This window comes from Trichoplusia ni, chromosome 2 (assembly GCF_003590095.1).
Source record: "Trichoplusia ni isolate ovarian cell line Hi5 chromosome 2, tn1, whole genome shotgun sequence".
Taxonomy (NCBI): Eukaryota; Metazoa; Arthropoda; class Insecta; order Lepidoptera; family Noctuidae; genus Trichoplusia; species Trichoplusia ni.
Genome location: NC_039479.1, coordinates 15,746,120 through 15,768,860, shown reverse-complemented (window position 1 = coordinate 15,768,860; position 22,741 = coordinate 15,746,120). Strand labels below are relative to the sequence as shown.

Below are 22,741 nucleotides of genomic sequence, written 5' to 3'. Positions count from 1 at the left end.
AATGTGTTACATTCCAGAATACTAAGCAAATTGTTGAAGTACTTTCCGTCACAACACAAAATAATTGCTATAAAATATACCCTGAATGTTACGAGAAGCAAACGTAATTTTAATGAAGTACATTAACAAGGTAGATGGGGTAGTTCTCCGCAATCCCGGCTCTCGGAAAGAACATAAGTAGAGATTGTCCGGTATAATAAATTGATGTTCCCGCCAAAAGGACAATGGCCAGTTTTGTCGTTTACGAAGCGTCAGTCGATGGAGCTGATAAATTATTTCACGGGTTAACAAATGTTTTCATGAAAGCTTTTTTGTACGAACGAGTATTTTTAAAATAACACGTAGCATTAAATCGTTAAGTACTCTTCTTTGTGTCATTTGTAACTATAATAATCGTGATTGGAATTTTAACCGACTCATTATCCCAAATTCATTGGATTCGCGGAAACGACTTATGAGCTTTTATGGAAAGTTAAGTCCCAATTTAATCAATAAGGCTTAAACCTAATTTGTATGACTTTAATTAAATTTATCTGTTTTCATATTACGTTTTTAAACGCAAAGATGAGGCAGAATACGACTGCATGAGTATAAAAGGAAGCCTGATTAAAGTTTATCAGTGGAGGTTGAACAACACGCGCTCACGAGCATGAGGCATTTTATTATGCTGTTGAGAACAATGCAAAGTGATTTACAACGCCACCATAATAAATTAAAGAATTAAGCTGCCATTTAAAATTGCTCATTAATTCTGAACAAATATAAATAATTCAAATGACCATCAAACTTTAAGGTTTAACATTTAATTACTTAAATACCTTTACAGAAAGTTATTTCTGAAAATAGTCTCACCTCATTAACTCAGAAAAATATTTAAGCAATGTTCAAGTTTTGAAAGCTTCGGTCACATAATTTTGATTAAGAGCATATTAGGGAAATTGATTACTCGATAATTACCTACTGAAATATGGCTAACTGCTTATTTAGGTAAATTAAAACAAGTGTTCCAAGACGGTTCTGAATCAAGGATTCATGGATAAAAAAAAAACCGTTTTAGCTTCCCTACTTTTTATCATGATCAAAACTTGCACACTTATTTTATGATGCATTTATAGGAGAATTATTATATTTTGAGTAAGAATTTTCATTCCAGTGTGTCAGTATATTCACCAAGTTAAAAAGTGTCTAAAATAATTACCTTGATGCACATCCACACACCACAACATTTAGATAATCTCGTTTTAGCTTCGTTCACCGTGCCAAGCATTCATCCTTTTGGGAATACATAATTGCACGAGATATTAATTATTTGATTTAATTTCCCTGTAATGCGCATGTTATTAATTACTAATATTAAATATTGTTTAATATTGAGCAAATGTTTACATTGCGGTAGTTAACACGGATTTTGTGTGAACCATTTTTTTTTAAATTAAACCACTCGACCTTATCGTGAGTTTGTGACTATAATATCAATTTCAGGAAAACATCAAGATAACTCAAAATGGTGATGTATTTTGAAGCTGAGTTTAGCAATATTTGCGACCTACATGTTGCTTTCGTTTTACAAGTTGTCTGAAAATATCTGAATTTCGCTATTACAACATGTAATTTGAGTAGCACCGGTAGCACAGTTCCAATATGTCAAAACACCTTATCGCCGGACGCAGACTGTCCCAAAAGAGGACATTGTCGGAAAGTCCGATGTCACCCTGTCGGCTGGACAAGTGGGCGCGGACCGCAGGGTAAGCCGGTTCGGTCCGGTGACGACACAATACGTCACCGGCCTCAGGTTTTAGAGAGATTTTGAGATTGTTATTCTACCTTACGTCAAGTTCGCAGAGAGCAAAGATGTTGACTACAAGCACTTTACACTCCATATTTCATGTCACGTCATTCTCTCTTTGTGAATATCAATGGATATTATGGTGTCAGCCCTCTCTTATATTTAAGTTCATTTGTACACGCCATGTTTTATGTAGAGAATACGTTTTCTGTGTATTTTTATGTGTTGTGTTAGTCAATATAATCTAATGCTATCATCTCAAAGTACGATTCAATGACAATCTACGGAATAAAAAACTTCAAATTACATCTATCGCCTGATTCTGACAGAAAATACGTTAAAATATATACATCTATCAAAATGGAAAGAGTAATTTAATTCCTGTATTATTTAATTTCCCGCTATTACTTATAAAAATAATAAAGGCAAGTAATCTGGCGTAGGACAGAACATATGCTTTAGCTAAAATAATATCTAAAATGTAACCAAGTCCATTGACCTCCAGCGTCAATACCAAATCCATGTGCGTAATAAATATAAAAGTCTTAACATTTTAATAACTGACTTCAAAATAGAATACTAAGAGGAGCTCGTGGCAAAGCTATAACCGCATAAGTGATTCGATCACAGGTTAAGCTATGCTTGACGCGGTTGGTCCGTAGATGGGTGACCTCCGTGTTTCGGAAGGCACGTTAAATTGTGGGTCCCGGCTGTTATTCCTACATCTTTGACAGTCGTTACAGGTAGTCAGAAGATTGAAAAAGTCTGACAGCCAGTCTAACCAAGGGGTATCGTGTTGCCCAGGTAACTGGGTTAAGGAGGTCAGATAGGCAGTCGCTCCTTGTAAAACACTGGTACTTTGCTGAAACCGGTTGGACTGGTAGCCGACCCCAACATAGTTGGGAAAAGGCTAGGCCAATGATGACTTCAAAATAGAATACAAAGCAAAACAAGACTACCACCTATTATACATATATCCTAACACCTAAATTTATCTTAAATAATTTAAATTATATTAAAATATTAGTTTGCCGGTTAATATTCTCATACATGGTTTTCTTGTAGATTATTTTTCTAGCGATAAGAAAGAAAATGAAAAAGCCATCAACAAAGGACTATTCCCTTTGGTATAATATACCTTCTGCGTAGCTTGCGATCAATCAATTGATGGAGTTATAATCTCTTGGAAAAACATTTTCCTCCTAATTTCGTTCAGAATTATTCTTCATCTCCGACTCATTAATTAGAGTTTTCTTTCATTAAAACATATTTAATTACAGTCTTTCATTACATTTATAAACGTTCTTACGTTCGTTTCTTTTATTAAACTGTGAACCAGCGTTAAATGTTTTGTAAAGACCTACTTTAAAAGATGTTTAAATAAAAATATTTCCTAATTATAGTGCAAAACTAACAGGCATCTAATTTATAAATCTGGATTTTTTTATCCTATCTTATAAAATCCTATTTTGTCTTACTTAATTGTAAATAACACCCGTGCATTATCGAAAAAATTGAAAGTACTATAGTAATTATTAGTATTAACCACTGTAAGACATACCCAAAAAGAAATAGTAAAAAGCTCTAATGGTTGAATTTACTTGCTTATTACTAGCTACGAAAAAATAACGGTTAATAGATGTTTCATATAATTAACTTCACTAGGTACTTAATTAAATAGATCCATCGGCAAGAAACATCGCATCCATTACGTACAAAAAGTTGACAAATAACAGTCATACAGATACGAAAAGTTCGACTCCGCGGGGAATAAAAATTTCTATTAAAGAAAGTGCACCCTTCCGGGCTACGCGAAACATACACAAAGGTAATTTAACATAACAAAGTTCACCTGTTTTTATGTTAATATTAATCACTTGAGTTGTCACTGTAAAGTAGCAATAATCATGCAATCACGCGCGTGTGAACATTACGCGTTCGCGGTTTTCAGCTGAGGCCGGCGAGACGGTACGCTCGTGACTAAATCCGTAGCACGCGCCGTAGCTGCGAGAAGCCAACTGTCGTAGCCACGGAATACGCGCTGCATTCCGCTACAGTTCGCGCAGTCGCAACTCTTGCAACCGCTACGTCTACTACTCATTTAAGATAAATATTTGGACAATTAACTGTATAGTCTATTGTATAATTAGTCAACTGCCTGCAAAAAAAAATACTTGTCTAGATTTACAATTAAATATTTTAAAGTACCTATTTTATTTCAGTCACCTCTAGGTGCGTGTTTATTGTTCTTTTATTTATTTAATAATTACGCATCTGTTAGTAAGTAGATGCATAATTTAAATTGTTCATAGAATAATGATATTCAATTATATTTTGGGCGCGACGAGATTTTTATTTTATAATGAGTACAAAAATCTTCTTAAAAAATCTGGTTCAATAAATATTCTTAGATAAATAGTGAAGCTAATGTAAACGTTTACAAAGAAACTACTAGAAATAATCGTTGTAATGTGATGAAAATGGAACATAGACCAGGCCATTTCTGCTATTTACAATGGCCGATAAATTAATGGAAATTGGATTATATTGGCACTATTCGTATTATTCTAAGCATTTTTCTAACACAACAATGGAAATTCAGTACTGGACGGAACACTCGCAGTCAACACAATAGGTACTTTTTTGAAAGTAGGTAAGTCGATAAACTATTGATCGTGGCATCCTAAATGTTTTGGACTCTATCTTCCACTATTAAGGGATCGGCATAATGATTTTTACTGACTGTCAGTAACACATTGTGTAACATTTATATTCTTTCATACAGTTACAGTTAAAAAAAATGTTTTCTGTTATAGACAGAAAACTTCATGGCATAGAAGGCACATTTTTTTTTACAGATTTGGCCGTATCCTCACTAGATTACAATGAATTATCTACCAATTATTAAATTGTGTTGGTAAAATAAGTTTAATTTTAATCCAACTGCCACTGCTACACTCATCGGCCGTACTGAAAATTTGTATGAAAAATAATGAAAACTAGCTTCATAAAACATCTGACACTATACCTAGGCTTCGATTCTACTAAATACAACGGCCGATGTAAGTATCGTTGCTATCGTTAGCACGGCTGCTCAGCATAGTTCGAATGGCAAAGTAACGCAGCCGAGGCGTGTTGTCGCGTCGGCCGAGATTATTGTGTCTGCTTTACCTATATATTCCATTGGATTAGGTAAGTACTTAAAACAGGTAATCGTTCTTGGTGTTTTTTTGTCACAAACTCTTAGATATTAAATAATTATAATTAAAAGACTCATATGTTTCAGTCGAATCTGTGATTTGGTATCTAATCTTTATTAATGTGCTAAAATAGCTTTTAGTCGTGTTTACTTTCGAAACTTTTTCCTTTACACAGAGCCAAACCAAATTGTATAACCTTTTTTGAAGCAACGGAACAAATGGAGACTACGTACAGCTACAATGACGGCACCAGGGCCCCAGTTCCGTTATTTATTTCGCAAAATCCTATAAAATTGCACTTTAGGTGAATACCAACCCCGAAATTAAATGGTGTTAAGGAACTTTGTTCTTAATTAAATGCTGAATGTACGTATTTATTTTGATAATGCTTTTTACAAAATTTTATGAAAAAAAAACACATCGAAAATTAGCTCATTAAACGGTTTTTTTATTATTCATTATAGAGACAACTTTAAAAATGTTTAAGCTAACCTTTTTTAATTTTTTTTTAAATAAACCGTGTTGAAGATTTGTACTTAACTGCATAATCGTTTAACCTTACACGCATAATCTCAACCTTGTTTTGTAACATTTTTCATTGCTGCTCTGCTAATCTCTGCATTCTCTGCCCTATTGATGATAGTTTAATGATGCCTGTCTTTTCCAAAGAATGTGCTTCAGAAGTAAAACATCAATCCAGTAGTTATTATACCTTCATTACGAACAAACAAAATGTACTCAAAAATTGAAACCTGACATCCAACGCTTTTATCTTATTAAAAAATACCTTTGATGTTAAAAAAAAATGTGTGTTCATCCTTTTAATAGATAAACAAGGTACAACGCTACAAGATTTCAATGTCCTCAATCAATCGCCCTAAACTGATAAACGAACAGCGTGTAAAGGAAAGTCGAAAACGTCAACCGACACCAAATGACATTGACACATAAGATGACCGTACTGATTGTCTATCTCTTTTCCTCCTTCACGCTTTGGTATATTTGTTTCGCCAATTAAAACGTTTATTTATTGTCGATTTGTTTGTCTCTCTCATAGTAAGTTACCGGCCCTGGTGGACACTTTGTTTGCCAAAAACATATTTTTTTAATCATAATGAAACCCAAATCTGGCATAACGAGATTTCACAATTGTTATATACTTCGTGATAGCAAAATTATTAAAGAAGACTTGTGGATAAGAGATGGCAAAATTGAAAATCCTGAACAAGTATTTTATGTAGAGCAACTTCAAGCCGATTTAACTGTAAACTGCGAAGGACTTTTGATTGCCCCAGGGTTCATTGACATACAAATTAATGGTAAGTCCTTATTTTCATAATAACTTTAAGTTTATTAAATTGCATATGTTGTCAGATTTATTAATCCTAGTCCTAACGTAAATTTATCTAAACTAAATCCCTTCTTAAATATTATTAATCACTTGAAAGAAAATGTTTTATCTGCAACAAGGACAATATTCCTATTTCATAATTCTATTAAGATTCTCATTAGACTATTAAGTATTATAATTCAACTATAACTTTACACCTTTTAGGTGGATGGGGTGTAGATTTTTCATATGATTCAGAAAATGTCAAAGAAGGTGTGAGAAAGGTAGCAAAGGAGCTGCTAGCTCATGGTGTGACCTCATTTTGCCCAACAATGGTAACCTCTGATGTGGAGAAATATCGTAAAATACTGCCTTTAATTAACAAGACTCAGGGTGGTAAACATGGAGCCACCGTGCTTGGAGTGCATTTAGAAGGACCATTTATAAATTTAGCTAAAAAAGGTGCTCATATGGAAGAGTACATCAGAACACCTGATAAGGTTTGTTGAACCTCTTCTAAAGGCAAGCAATAGACTGTCAATACAAGTCCCAGAAACAGGAGTGGGGAGCCAGAGAACTTATTCCGTACTTATTATAAAAACAATGTAGTCTTATGGTATTTCATAAAAATCAGTTGAACAAAATCTTATCACATGAATGACCTAATAATCTGAACCCATAATTTAAGTTCTAAATAACAAATTACTTTTGTTGTGGTCACTGACCACATTTGGTACCTAGTGACCTACTTGGCCCTCAACCTACATACTGTACATCATTCTCAGTTTCCTAATAAGATTAATAAAGTTACTTTTTAAAGTAATTAAAAAAAAAGTAATTTCATAACAACATCATGCAAACAATGTGTTTATATTTGCAATATTAATATTTATCAGTAACCTACTTAAGTTGAGAATAAATATTACACAGATATTGAACCATTAACATGTTACTGAACTTTTATCAAACATGTTATGTGTTTACTATAACTTGGTTTATTTATTGAGATCTACCATACACTTGTAATTAAATTATACAACGCGAACAGTCTGAATTCAAGTATCAATTATGTACATAAAACAAATAAATAGACTTGTTCTAGGTTGCTCTGCTCGAGTCAAAAAAGAAAAAAAAATAGGTGTTAAACCTTTGTTTGTGGATATAGTAATGGTATCAGAATGGTTCAGCTATGGTGCTGCATATTTTATTTTATTATCATTTTTGTCTAATTAGAATGCTTGATTTATTAAAATCTTGAGACCTTAATTATATGTTTGTCTACATTTTTCAGGGTTTAAAAACAGTTGAAGAAGTTTATGGATCGTTAGATGACGTCGTTATAGTAACTCTTGCACCAGAGCTACCAGGTGCTACTGCAGCTATAAAAGAATTGACAGACCTTGGCATTAAAGTAGCACTCGGACATTCCACTGCTAGTTTAGCTCAAGCCGAGAAGGGAGTGGAGTGTGGTGCGAATTTAATAACACACTTATTCAATGCTATGCTACCAGTAAGTAATAGTTTTAGTGCTTTCATTTTAATTAAAACGTAAATTCCCTTAAGATCCTAAACTTAAAACCTTTTTCTATATAAAAATTACATAGTTCCACCACCGCGATCCCGGGCTAGTTGGATTACTTGCTTCGACAACAGAAAAGCAAGTGTTTTACGGCATCATATCAGATGGTATCCATACCCACCCAGCTGCTCTACGCATCGCGAGCAGAACAAACCCTGAAGGTATCAATCTTATAACCTTTTTGTTTACAATGATAACTTTATTAATTAATACTCTATACTCGTTAATTATTGAACGTGACTTACATGCCGGTTTGCACCAGCAGCGCATAGCTTCATCGCCAAGGTTTAGATAATATATAATAAAAAAGTAAACATATACAGTATGTATGTATAAGTTTCATGTAAGAACTCACTAGTTCTCAGTCAAACCATAACTACGCTTTAAAAAATACTATAGTGGTTTACTACTATAGTATATTTTTTTTATAATTAATAAATAGTAATACTTTCCCTAACTATTCACCTCGTCATTAGTATTCTCTACAAAATTCAATGTTAATTCAAAAACAAAAGTACTTACCTATCTATTTATTTCAGGACTTGTTCTAGTAAGTGATGCAGTGGCGGCTCAAGGACTCGCCGATGGAAATTATCGTATAGGACCACAGCTTGTTACCGTAGAAGACGGCCGTGCTTACGTCACAGGCACTAAAGTTCTTTGTGGAAGTACTGCCGCGCTTGACTCTTGTGTTGCGACATTGAAACAGTCATTGGGTAAAATCAGTGATCCCAGCTTTTGTTCAATCTGAAAACTCAAAGATTCAACCTGTTCTGATGCAAATGAATAATCGTATCTTATTTCTGAAAATGGAGATGTGCTGGTTGTTTAGATTATTTTTTTTTTCTTTTCAGATTGCTCAATGGAATATGCATTAGAAGCCGCATCGCTTCATCCAGCAAAGGCTTTGGGAATTGACAATAGAAAAGGAAAACTCGACTTTGGATTTGATGCGGACTTTGTTATTCTTAATCCTGAAAATATCAAGATTACATCCACTTGGATCGCTGGTGAATGTGTATTTGAATGTGATAAAAAGTAATTAATGTGATATTAGTATAGGGTCTGACCAGTATATGTATAAAATGAAGTTTTTATTTTAAAGTTATTATTTTCATCTTTTATAATAAAACATTTTTACCTTGTCCTTGTTGCCAGTTATTGACTAACTTAGTGTCGCATGCAGATCTGAGTATTATGTTTTAGATAGACTGAAGTATAATATTATGAACACAAGAAAAACAATACTGTTTAGTCCGCCACAGATATCTAAATAATATTTTACAGTTATTATTTTTTTACTTTTATAAAAGCAAAATCTGAAGATGTAAAGACCTACTTGCATGAAGCTGAAAGTCTATAAGTACTGATGATTGTCATGCGACAAAAATATTGGAATTAGCAAAATTTTCTCGTTTCGTACCTGTTAAATTTGGATATTAAAACTGCGACGTTTTTAACTTTGTTGTTTTTAACGTTAAACATTTCTCCATTAGCCCAAAAAGCGAACCGATAGGTCTTGATAAGATGTCCTATTTATAGGGTTGATGTAAGTGAATTTCAGCATTCCAACAGATTTTACGGTAGTCATGGCTATATGTGCATAAGTAGTAGAATTTCTTTCCGGGAGAGTAGTTACGTGTTATTAAAGTTAAAAATATCTTCAATTAAGGACAATTCCTGATTGCTCTTTGTTTTGGACCCAAAACTTGCTGCTTCATTTATATTTTTAATAATTTAAGCCTAAAATAATTTATCACACGGGCATGAACAATTTAGATAAACTCTTTTTAGTGGCATGGAAAATCTTTATTGAAGTAAATATATTTATAAAGTCAGTACAATTTAAGTTCAATAGTTTCCAAAAATATTAAAGTGCAGGTTGCTGATCACCTGGCAATGTTAAATATGATTATTTCTTAATTAAAATACAAGCTAATATTGAGAAAACTGTAATATGTGAATAATAACATGTATATACCTAAATAAAATCATGACAAAAATATATTTTAGGCAGGCTCTGAATTACACTGCTCTGCTGTTGTTATCCTGGCCACAGTTCACGTTAATAAACTTATAATTATTAATAAAACCGCCAACGTCACGTGACAATTTGCACTCGCCATTAAATAAAATTAAAGTAAGAGTGCAAAATGGCAGAAATCCAAATTATCAAGTCACTTCAGCAGCAAACAAATTTGGTCAAAGTAAGATGTGCAACCAGTTTAAACAAATAAATTCTACTTCTGTCCACGAACATCGAACTATGTATTCATCAGTAACATTGAATATAATATAAGTTTAATAATCAAATACACTCAATTCCTCCACATCTTCTTATGAGTGGACAGAGAGAACCAGTTGGGCATCTTAATTTTACAATAAAATAATTAAACATCAAGTTACAAACCACGCAATGTATATTCATATTGTATACAATATTTCTAGGTGTATGTATGTATATAATGTAAATACATTTTCATGAAAAACAAAAATAATATCATGGAATATTCAAAGAGCCAAAATATTTGAGATTAACTCTACCTTGATACCATTAACGTCTAAGATCTAGGCACAATGCAGCAGAGACTCCTGTATGGATTACATAACAATTTTCGTTGACTGTGGGGCTAAATAGTACAACAACAGTCAACACCATCACACAAGGTTATACTGAAGACATTATATAAACTGCCATACCTTTATATTTATGTAACATATTTTATGAGAAAGATATGTTGAATAAAACTGGACCTATGCGGACAAAGCTTTATGTGTGTTGTGCTATTGCAAAAAGAGCAGTATATTATAATGGTTTCAGAGCCAGTGGCATTCCCATGTGTTGATGCTGCTGGCACCCCTTGCAGCTTGCACTCTGCGGCAAGCCGCTGTGAAGGCAAACAACTACATCTAATAAAACTTCAACATTTAATTTTCAAATGTTTACGGAGGGTATTGTCTGTTAGATATAATTTCGTTTGAAGTCCACATCCATACTAAACACACGGTGGACTACAACTAGGTTTAAAATACTTTAACAGAATTAAATTATTGAGCAATATATTCTTAAGAGAATATTAGTAGAGGTTTGCTCGGCTGCACCAACTCTACAGAATAATTCATGTTACTCCTAGTATCAAATACCAATGCATACTCCACAAAATGTCATTTCCGCAAAATGAGAATTAAATAATTAAATTAAAAATTATAAGGAATAAATGAAATCTTTGGATCAAAATTAAAATATGCATTTGGAACTTGCACCTTTCACACAATTACAATAAATTTCTCGTTTCAACATAAAATGACAAGAACATAAGACAGTTAACTTAGAATATACTTAAATCTACCTTGAAAACAAAAGTAATAGCCATTTTAACAACATCTAAACCAATGTGGAGAATTAAATCACGGGAGTTGCAGACAATTTCTATGTAAACTAAATTGATTAGGTATGATATGTTTTGTTGTTTACTGAATAATTTGTGAGATGAAGAAATATCTGAATGGCCGCTTAAGAGAAAAAAATTATGCTTATAGTTATAGAATCAAAAAATAAGATCACTACAATACGTAAATACCAAGATTGTATATTAAAATATTTGTACTTTTACTGACTAAAGGAAAACATTGGCAACTGCTAATAATCCTACAATTGTAAAAAAAAAATAATTTGTATAATGTAGACTGAAAACGGTCATCTCAAATTCGTTCACTCTAAGATGTGGAATGCAATTAGAATTCTTTAACAATATTAAAAGGTATAATAATATATTAAATTTTTTATAATCAGCTCAACAATGTATATAATCTATAATAATTTAAAAGCCTAGATCCAAACTGTGATATTTATTGCACAAGCACACATGTGGCTTAAAATTCCAACGGGAATAGAGCTCACAACCTTATTATTATTTATGTTGTTTTAGAACAGTGGAGATTATATTGGTTAGGTAAGTGGGTGAAGGTTTAAATTAAATTATATTATCGTTTGAGCATGCCGTCTTTCAAGTACATATTGGAATCATTTTTAAAGTAAATAATCAGGTATAATAGAAATTATCTTAATCCCACCCACGGTTCAAAGTTGAACAAAATTGAATTGTGAGTTGTAACGCCACAACACTCCACCGAAACCATCGAGCTGTGTTTGGTGCCACTAATAGGCAATACGCCCACCTCCAATAGGGAGGGTAACATTAGAGCTCACCTTGTGCGCTGCGAACCCTACTTCTATCACATTACTTGGCACCGAGTTCGCAAGCGTTCTTTCAATTAACAACACGTGGGGAATCACATAATTGCTTCACTGAAAATCAAGAAATATTGCCAAACTCGGTGCCACATAAAATGATACTACACAACTACTGAATTAATTTATTGCTGGATACATAAGGGAATATAGATTCAAGAGAAATATCTTTACCAAAAATTGCTTTAAAGTGTATATAGGTAACTTTTAAGATTCCCGAGAAAGGCTACTGTAATGTACTCTAATGATACAATTATTATCAAGTAATGTCAATGGACAATAGATACCATTTGACTGCCATTCATCCATGACATAGTGCTTACTCGCTACGGCAAATTATACAGCCAAGCAGACGCGACGAATAACCGCCGCGGCCCGCGCCAACCACTAATAAACATCTCTAAACAACACCACCATATAGGCAAACTTGTGATACTGTATGTGTGTATATCAATTGAAAAATACTAGTACCTACTAAACATTTCTACGCTGATCCCTACATAAAATACATGGCAAGAAAAGAGGAAAGTGTCGATATCACCCAAAAATAAAGTTTAAACGGTGTTGATATTGACAAGGTAATACTTTTGAAAATAAAATCAATGTTTATCGTTGGAAAATTAATATTTAAATATTATAATTCAATATTCGACTTAAATTTTTTATATTGGAATTCACACATAAAATAGTATAATTTGTAAAATTATCCAAAACTTATCACACCACCTTTTAATAATTTTATGCAACCCTAAAGCAATATTATTAATAGCGTCAAACGCTCCCTTTGGGGCAATAATAAGTTCTATTTCGGTTAATTTTACTTCACTAACACACAATAATTTTGATCAATGACAACGAATTAAAATTGAACATTATAATATTAAAACCCTGAATATTAATAAAACAAAAAATTGGCAACAACTAATAACTATTTTTACAAATATTATACAATAAAATAATTACTATGTGCATGCACAAATATCGTAAGAAAATAATTTGGCAGTAAAAATTCGTAAATCTAAAGGCCTAAACACACTGGCCAAAAATACTATTTATATAATATAGGCCCGGAACATATAATTAAAACAATAAAACGACAAAATCAGAGTATTAATCACACCTGCTCATCCGCGAGGGGTATGTAGACTCATTTTAAACTAGTTAAAATAAAGAAAATAAAATTCCCTAATACTATTGGGACAAAAATCCTGAAACAAATAACTTAAAAACAATATGAAAAATAAACCCAAAAGTTACTCACTAATCAATAGAGGATTCAGACTCAAACGTCAAAATTCAACTTATCACTGGCTTTCAAAGACCGACGTTGCCCCATTGCCCCACATCGCAATCTTTGCTAGTGTCTTTCAAAATATTGAGTCATGTAAGTCTTAAAATGTTGGTTCATTATGTCTCTCTATTATTGCTCATATCACATCTAATTTTGCGTATCGAATATTGTAAAACTGTTCCAATACACAACAAATACATAAAATAAATACCTATTTCTAATTAAGTACACATATTTATACATGTTACTCTTCAGTTATGATTTTATTATTCAGTTTAAATTATATGGCTCAGCAATATGAAGAGAGTGCCTGACTATCAACTAATTAATATTTAAACGTTAAATTACAATTTAGTAACATGAGGGTGTTTTTTTTTTATGAAATGCGCTTTTTTGTTTTTTTTTTGAAAATTGAGGATAAAATATTTTAAATTGTAAACAAATGAAACCAAAAACATTAGAGAGCATTAAAACTGACATAACAATATCGGTAAAATATCACACTTAATTTTAGGTGGTCTGGTTAAGTACTATTTCCGAAGTGCTTTTTGTGTAAAACATAATAATGGTCATGTACAAGACAATGTATCAAAATTCCGGCAATTTAATTATATTTTGAATAATGTAGCACATTGAATTAACTTCGTATTTTAATACTGTATGTACCATCACTAGGAACAACAAATGTTGCATAATATGACTATTTAAAAGTTATTCATAGTACAATTAATGTATTTATAAATATTCCGTGTAATATAATTCGTTCAAAGAGCCTAATTATTATCTGGAAGACCATGGATCCCTGGAATTCGACAATATCGGTTAAAGGTAACATTGTATCTGACCATTACTTCTGCATTACATTTTTGATACCATATAATGGGAATTTCATATGACGAAGAATCCCACTTTCCTAAATGCTAATTTTAGGAAACCTAACAAGAGATAGTAATATGATGTATATTGTGATTATATCTAAATATGGTATCGCTTTAATAAACCGCATTTGTACCTACTATCTAAAAACTATGAATTCTCAATTTTGAATATAAATATGGATAGTTATAAAAATATATAATTTGGCGAACTGTTTTCTCACTGAACATATAGGGCATTTTATTGTGGCAAATTCGTGTACATAACAAGTAAACAATTAGTTGCTTTTCCATAATGCAATACTACAAATAAATTCGTTTATGGGTGACTATTTTATCAACACAAGTGCTCTAATGAAATAATTAAAGCTTGCATTAGAATTATATAAGAGGCTCGCTACATACAAGAAAATGCCATATAAACTAACATTCTACATTAATTTTTAACTATCCAAATTACATATGTTGTACAAAATTATTGCAAGTTGTTTTATAGCGGTTTTCTAATATACAGCATGCATTACAATGTTTCATTATTAAGGTATTTACTTACAATAAACCAATTCTTAACAATGTATACTGTAATGCCTACTCATGAAAATTCTTTTAAACATGTAATAGGCTCTTAAAACAAGAGTACACGAAAAACATTTTGTATAGACACAAGAAATCTGTAAATGGTAAATATATTTTAACGGACAATATATAATATTGTATACGAGATTAACCTAAACTAGATGGCACGTTATTATGGTGTCGCCTCCTTTGGTCATGAAAGACTAAAAATTTTACTTTTCATAATAAACTCAATTGTGCGTTCATATTTGTTCTTCTCAAGCAAATTACTGATCCAAGAAAATCAATAATATAAAAAACAAAACGTACGTATATTGGGCTAACATTCGAACAAATTAACTTATTTTTGTATCTGAGGCGACACTCCCACGCAGTCCCCTAATTGACATGTTTAAACTTCACTCGAACTAGGAACCATACCAGCTGCTAAATTTAGTAACAAAATATAAGTCCTGTCGATGGGAATTATTCAGTTAAATTTGGTTATGGGTTTTCCTTGGCAGAATGTAAGAAGTTCCGGATATATCTAAAACTTGTCACCTATGTTTAATTAAAGTCTACAATGACTTATCTATGAGCTTATAAGGGCCGTATTAAGAGCCAAACCAGTTTCTTAATCAGGATACTGCTACATAAAAAATAAATCCGAAACTTTTTGATCCTCCATGACCAAATATAACAAATTTTTGTATACAATCGGACTAAAACGAAAAAAATAGAACTTGAAAATTATATACTAACCTTTGGATTTCCATTACTAGACTAAATGCAATTATAAAATAATAATGACAGATGAACAAAATCCAAATAATACGCAAGTATTCAGTACTTTGGAAATGATAATGACTTAAATCTATCCATAGCAGTGAATAAAGATATAGTGTGTCTCTAAATCTAGAATGCCATAAAAACAAAAAAAAAATGACGAAGCATACTAAAATTAGGATCACTATATGTCACTGCATATGGATAGAGTGTTAAAATATCAGACTAACATGAAATTTAACACAACATAACAAAATAAGTAGTCAAATACTGGTTTAGCAAAAAATGTTAAGCTTTGTAAAAACAGCAATTAATATAAAATATAGGGAATAAATGTGAGATCTTGTAGTATGCAGACTTACAGCCATCGAGTTACTCCTCAGACAATATAAAGGGTGTTGAGGACTAGAACATGATGATTATTCTTAGCCAGAGTGACAATATATCCTTCAGATGTAATTTTCAATCCGCAGCAGCGTGACACCTATAAGAAAATTTAATACAAAATTGAATAGCCTCTTGTTAAAAAAATTACTTTAAAAAATGTACACATCCTTAAAATTATTGTTCAAAAACAACTAACCTTGACATATGGGCACTCAAATTCGGTGACAAGTACACCGTCACGAGAGAAAACAGCAACATGGAATTTATTGCCGTGAGAATCGCCGATGAGGACGTCACCAGCATCGGAAACGTCAATGCCATTAGGGAAATTAGTAACATTCTCGCATCCAATACGACGTAAGAAGCGTCCTTCATCATCAAACACTACAACGCAATGCCCTTTGAAATCGCAGACGTAGAACTCCTTGCCTAAAAAGTAATAAACATTTTACGTAAATATGACGGATTATCTGTTTTTTTTTTGGTATGGAGGGGGAGGAAGAAGTTAGTGTCAGACTCTTACAACTAAACCTGAACAATCGTGAACGTTCACCCGCGTTTGGCCGGTGCGTGGCAATACATTGCAATTCATCACGCACCATTTACCAGCCTGCTGAATTTCCTAAAACTTACCACTAATAGCAATGTCAGATGGCTCCCTCATACACTCGCTGCAATCAAACCAGCTCATGAGGTCACCCTCTTCAGACAATATAAATACAGTAGGTGTCACGCTATCCACTGCAACAATCAGGCCTTCAGCAGTTACGGCCAATCCAGCAACGATATCGATGAATCGCACCTAAAAAGAAGATGAGACATTCATCATAATAACAACCAAGGAATTTTAACAAAGGGACTTTTTTTATAAGATTCTAACGCATAGAAAATGTTCAAATGGAATTAATACTAACTGCAATTTTCTTTAAGAAATGTCCGTTTTTAGTAAAGATTTGCATGCGTGATCTTTCGTTGCCACGATCACAGACTACAAATTTTCCGGTGGCCCTAACAACGGCCACCTTTCTGGGATACCACAGTTGACCTTCTTCCTTTCCAGCAATGCCGAAATTGAACTTGTAAGTTCCAGACTTATCGAACACCTGAAAAAAACACGATATTAAAATTAAAAAGCAATTCAACAATCTAATATATCGCATGTGCAATATAGTCTACCCATACCGTGATGCGATGATTGTTGGTGTCGGCCACAATGATATCTTCGTCGTTTCCAAGACAGAATCCGTGAGGAGAATTAAACTGCCCCTTGCCACTTCCAAGTTGACCAAACTTGAATCTTATATGCATGGGTGTGGCTTTAGTAGCACGCACTAGTGGTGCAGGAGGAGGCACGAGAGCCGCCTCTTCAGCGGCAGTTAGTAGAGGTCTACCTGGAGATACACCTCGAGGACCCACGCCGCCTATTCCTCCGACACCACCTACACCTCCAAATCCATTCACTTCTGAAAAAGGACACTATATATAAACAAATTTTCCAATAGGTTAAATTATTATCAAAAGTTTAGGACTTACCCGTATTCAACCCTAATTTAGCAAGGGCCTGCAAGTTATTGTAGGCCTGAGGCGAATTAAGATCACCGGCTAGCAATTCGGCGAGCGTGAAAGATGGGGCAGGAGATGCATGAGGAGGTGGCGGCACTTCCTTTTCAGCAATGCTGGCTAATTGCTGCAAGTTGTATTCAACCATTGATGGTAAAGCTGGAACACCACCTACTCCTTGGACGCTACTGATATTAACGCCACCAGTAATAGCATTAGTAACGCCCACTCCGGCACCAGGTACTCCAATAGCAGGAACGCCGCCAACTGGCACACCAACCATGCCTCCCACCCCAGTGACTCCAGTAACGCGGCGTACGCCACCCATTGGGTAATCATCAAAAACGGGAGCGTTAGTAACAGACACTGCGGGCGAATGAGAGTTTGACGTGACTGATACAATAGCAGAAGACTCACTGGCGCGTTTTCTTTCCTCAGCTCGAGTGGCTTCGGTGCGGAATGATCCAAAAGTTTCTTCAGAAATGGATTCAAACTTATCCATCTTAGTAACGAATTCCAATGAATAATCAACATCAAACTCAGGTGCACCCTCCAACAAACGGGCAAACTGGGAGGCGACGGTCTTTTTCAACATAACGATTTCTGTACCATCTCCGCGGCGCAGTAGTCTCGCCGCAAATTTACAAGCACAGTCAATTCGCTGAACAGTTTTATCGACACGATCGAAAAGATCCATTACTTTAAGCTCACGCTCCTTATGCAAACGCTCGAGTTCTTCAAGAGCTTTTTCACGGCATCTTTCAAGTGCAGCTTTATAAGCCAGAAAAGCCTCGTTAATGACTCCTTCGGCTTCATCTCGTTGACGTTGCAAATCTCCGAGTGCATCATCAAGCCTTGCGGAAGCACTACCCGCTGTTGCAGCGCGAGCATTAGCTTCCACAATGAAATTCCTCAATTCAGCTCGAAGATTAGGCTCGACGTCGACAATTCTCTCGCAGCGATGTTCGCCAACTTTATGATCGACAGTGAGACATTCAGTGCATGCACCGACTTCGCATTCACAGCAATAAAACTTAAGACTTTCTCCAGCATGTCGAGCGCAAAAAATTGGTTTATGCACAGCAGACTTCTCCTTAGAAGACCTTAGAGCATCAAATGGCACTACTCTGTGATTTTCGAAGCAACGCATAAATTCGTGAGCAGAATTGCAGTTGGAACATAGGAAATGAGAACAATCAGTGCACCTGGCAACGGCAGGTTCCTTACTCTTGCAGCAAGTGCAAACAACAGACTGATCCATGGCAGAAACATCCAGAATGTTGGTAAGCACATAATCCGATGGGAGAGATGCAGCCCCACCTCCAGGTATCTAGAGGCAATAAATAAAAAAAATTGTCAATACAATTTGATATTTAAACATTTTTTAATATTAATTCAATGGAATTGCAATCAATTGAACTTTACTCATACCTTGGTTTCTTGTTTGCATATTGGGCACTCTACAGCCAAATCAAACTTTAATGAATCTCCAGCTTCATTAACCATCAACTTGTCAATGCAAGCTTCACAAAATACATGAAGGCAAGACAGTACACGAGGACTACACAGCTTATTGCTGAAACACAGTAAAAAAAGTTATTTGTTTGTCTTTTTCCAAATAAATTAATAAGACATCAGAGTCAACAAAATTGAACTCACTCGCAAATTTTACAATTTTGCTCTTGCTTTCCATTGTCAGAAGACTCCAGAGAACCTTCATCTCCCAGACTAACTAACCCACCCCCATAAAGATCCCCATTCATTTCTTCCATTTTAACTTACAATTATGTTGGTGTATAATGAATATATCCTTGACCTTACTCAACAAGAATCTGAAACAAGACACACATTACATTACCATGTGTTTTGGAAGCTTTTACTTTCTAAGAGTTAGTTTTATTGCATTCATGTCATGTATTTGAGGCTTTTTATTTATTTAAATATGTTAAATTAAGACAAAATATTTTGATATTATCTAAGGACTGATAATGATGGAAAATCAACATGTGCTTTGAGTTGCTTGGTAGTTTCAGTCTAAATTGTGAAGCTTTAAATCATTAAATCCTTCCAAGTTCTTAATGAATATGTACTAAAGTAAAGTACACAGTTTCAGTGTTCCTAATCCTCTGAACATGACAACATGAACCAATACACAAAATTAAGAAATAAATAATTGTGACATTTAAGGGTCACATTGATGATTATTTCACAGCACATTCAAGAAGATTTTTTGACACTGATTCATATAGCACAATATTTTTGATGAACAGGATAATTTATATAAATGGCTAGAAAAGACATTCTGCAAATGAAACCTGCTGATGTGTGATATGCAGTGTAATAAAATAAGAGAAAAACATTTAATATTGTTTAATTAATCTGTCAGGTCAGGCTGATTATGAGTTAACTTAAATATTAAACATTTATTTTATAACATTTATAAAGTTTTGTAGCGCTGTTTGGAAACCATTACATTAATGTTTACCAATTGTTTAATTCATTTTATAGTTATGTTAAAGAATTACATTGAAATTATGAGATTTTTATTATTAAAATCATCATAGACTCATAATTGGACAGGGAAATAGCATTTTTTGTTAAAAACCTTTGTAGCCTCAACCATTACATAACATCTTTGTCTTTGATCTACCTTTGACACACTGCTTAGCAACAGCTAAACTGTCCTGAATTCCTTACAATATATAGTTCATAAATATGTGATGAATGATATGATTATGTTAAATTATAGAATGCCTTACCATTTATACACACAAGCCGAAAAACATAATATAATTTGTTATTTGGAAAAAATCCACACAATAAAATTCAGTTTCAAAAAATATTATTACAGTAATGTGCTTGAAGACAATCCATGTTATATAGAATTAGGTATAAAACAAATATGAAAGTTGCTAAGTGCCCACTCTAAGAAGAATCATGTGTGATTCTAGAGACCATGTCTTATTTTAATATATTAGACTAATAGACACAAAAAGATTTTTATAACTAAAATGAGATGATAGTTATGCATGACAAGAAAAATCCCTCTGCATAAAATAGGTAAGTACTAAAAATGATGCAGGTATTACTGCATTCTCATTATGAATCGAGAATTGTTTAATTTACTTAAAATCACGTATAAACCCGTATAATATCAGCACATGAAAATTTTTGAACCTAAAAATAAGTGAAACGCTCTCTATACCGCATTACTATGAAATGACAAAGGACTGAAATATTCTTACATCTTGATGTACTAATGACATCCACCGAATGAAAATTAATAAATTATATCGAAATAAATTATTTGCCGCCCAGGGTATACAACGATTAATACATAAAAATGACAATCGGCAAAAAAATTATGCGAAGGTATTAATATTTGATTCAAGTACCCCAGGAAAGAGCGAACAGTGTTATTCGAATTAAAATTATAAAGGCACCGTTTTAGAATTAGGACTACACTAAACCCGCAAATTGCTAAAATATTATCGTCAAAATGGCTTCATATTATAGTACCTATGTACATACCTATCGCACAATAAACGCAATGCACCATGCAGACAATGGCGAAGGTCGATAATCGGTATCAACACGTTTATACCCAAATATGGCCAAAAATCTTAATATGATAATTATTTTTAATGATTTTTAATACTTAAAAATGATTTACTAACCTTTAACAGTTTATAATTTGAAGGAAAAGCTGATAATCTACGCGCAGAAAGTTCTACCACGCCGTAACTATGAGAATACTCATCACTTTGTAAATAAATAAAAAATGAGCATCAAGTCTCAACAGATATTTTTTTTAAATAAAAGTGGTTTCTTCGATGAATTAAATTAATGTTTTGTCACGTTCTCATTTTAAAAAGGCGAATACATCACGGTGTATTGATTTTCTGCGTAGTTGGTTGCGCTGTCTGTGGCCTTTAGTGTTACCAACGCAAATTGTATTATTGTACTTAATCGACGATCGGTATCCAATAAAATAATGTTATTACTGAAAACGAGTAAAATATAATTCACGTTCGCATTAGACTATGTTCATATTGGATTGGATGGACAAAACAACTAACAGTTGAAATTAAATATCACGGCTTCTACTTAATAAAAGGTGAAATGCATGTTTAATCAAATATATTTTTCCGGTACGTTACGTGTTTTTAACAGAGTGTTTTATTATAAAATAACCATTAAACAATTTCATTCAATTATCTGTCCCAGCAAACGTAATTTTTTGCAACTTGTGAAACCATATGACCCATCAAGAATAACCAATAATTGACTGTTTTCTCACCAGTCCTCCTCCTACTTTCTTTCAAGAGTGGCTTAAAAATTTGAACCTTTGGGATTCAAACTGGTTTTTGGTAACGTTGGGATAGGAAATGAAACAATTCTAATAAATTATTATATTTGTAGCTCCTCTAGACAAATGCGAGTTAGTACTTTGTAAGTCTCTTTAGAAAAAACCGATAAACCGTCGGCAAAATGAATAAGTACATCTCTAATTCCATGTGGACATGACATGACGTTACGGTGACATTTATATACGACAAATTGACAAATCACAACATCTAAAAACTTCTGTAAGATCCTGATCCTCGATTCTGTTTTCATAATAAGAAGTAAACTGTATTAGTCTTTTAAATAACAATTTTTGTAATAAATTATTACGATGACTTTCATACCGAATTGGGAAGAGTTTGAAAAGTCCGCAGAGATGTTATACATAAGGGATCCCCTGAACACTCGATACAGTATCAAATATTCCCATTCGAAAGGTGTTTTTGTCGTTAAAATTACAGACAACAAGAAGGTAATGTATTTATAGTAGTCACACATGAAATAACACACATAAAGGCCTTTTAGATTTTTGTTTTATTTTACAGGTATTTTCACTTCACCAAACTTAACCAACTTAATGAAAATTTGTTTACAACATCATGATTTTCTTTTACTTTACAGTGTCTTCAATACAAAACTGAAGTGCAACAAGATGTGAGGAAAATAGATAAATTTATATCAAATCTAATAAGGCATATGGCATCAAATGACAACTGATAGCTTATTAGACTTATTTTATAAGCTTAATATATTATAATAAACTTAATATAAATAAAATGCTCTTTTCACTGTT

At 33.2% G+C, this 22,741-nt stretch overlaps 3 protein-coding genes across 4 annotated transcripts; 2 read left to right on the top strand and 1 right to left on the bottom strand.

The window, feature by feature from the left end:
* Positions 1–5,263: 5,263 nt before the first annotated feature.
* LOC113508405 (N-acetylglucosamine-6-phosphate deacetylase) lies at positions 5,264–9,042 on the top strand. 2 transcript variants are annotated; one of them, XM_026891424.1, is made up of 7 exons: positions 5,264–5,352; positions 6,044–6,305; positions 6,542–6,816; positions 7,608–7,826; positions 7,921–8,056; positions 8,435–8,611; positions 8,750–9,042. In XM_026891424.1, the coding sequence occupies exons 2-7, from the start codon at positions 6,101–6,103 to the stop codon at positions 8,935–8,937; spliced, it is 1,200 nt and encodes a 399-aa protein (XP_026747225.1). In that variant the 5' UTR covers positions 5,264–5,352; positions 6,044–6,100; the 3' UTR covers positions 8,938–9,042. The 2 variants fall into 2 exon arrangements, with proteins under 2 accessions (XP_026747225.1, XP_026747224.1); XM_026891423.1 differs by lacking the exon at positions 5,264–5,352 and having other exon boundaries at positions 5,972–6,305.
* Positions 9,043–9,831: 789 nt separating this feature from the next.
* LOC113508404 (brain tumor protein-like) lies at positions 9,832–21,540 on the bottom strand. Its single transcript, XM_026891422.1, has 9 exons — positions 21,279–21,540; positions 19,261–19,433; positions 19,033–19,177; positions 17,575–18,931; positions 17,224–17,504; positions 16,956–17,144; positions 16,675–16,843; positions 16,238–16,470; positions 9,832–16,138 (listed from the first exon to the last, which is right to left on the bottom strand). Exons 2-9 carry the CDS (start codon positions 19,371–19,373, stop codon positions 16,034–16,036), a joined length of 2,592 nt encoding a protein of 863 aa, XP_026747223.1. The 5' UTR covers positions 19,374–19,433; positions 21,279–21,540; the 3' UTR covers positions 9,832–16,033.
* Positions 21,541–22,145: 605 nt separating this feature from the next.
* Positions 22,146–22,741, top strand: LOC113508403 (signal recognition particle 9 kDa protein). Its single transcript, XM_026891421.1, has 2 exons — positions 22,146–22,420; positions 22,570–22,741. Exons 1-2 carry the CDS (start codon positions 22,280–22,282, stop codon positions 22,663–22,665), a joined length of 237 nt encoding a protein of 78 aa, XP_026747222.1. The 5' UTR covers positions 22,146–22,279; the 3' UTR covers positions 22,666–22,741.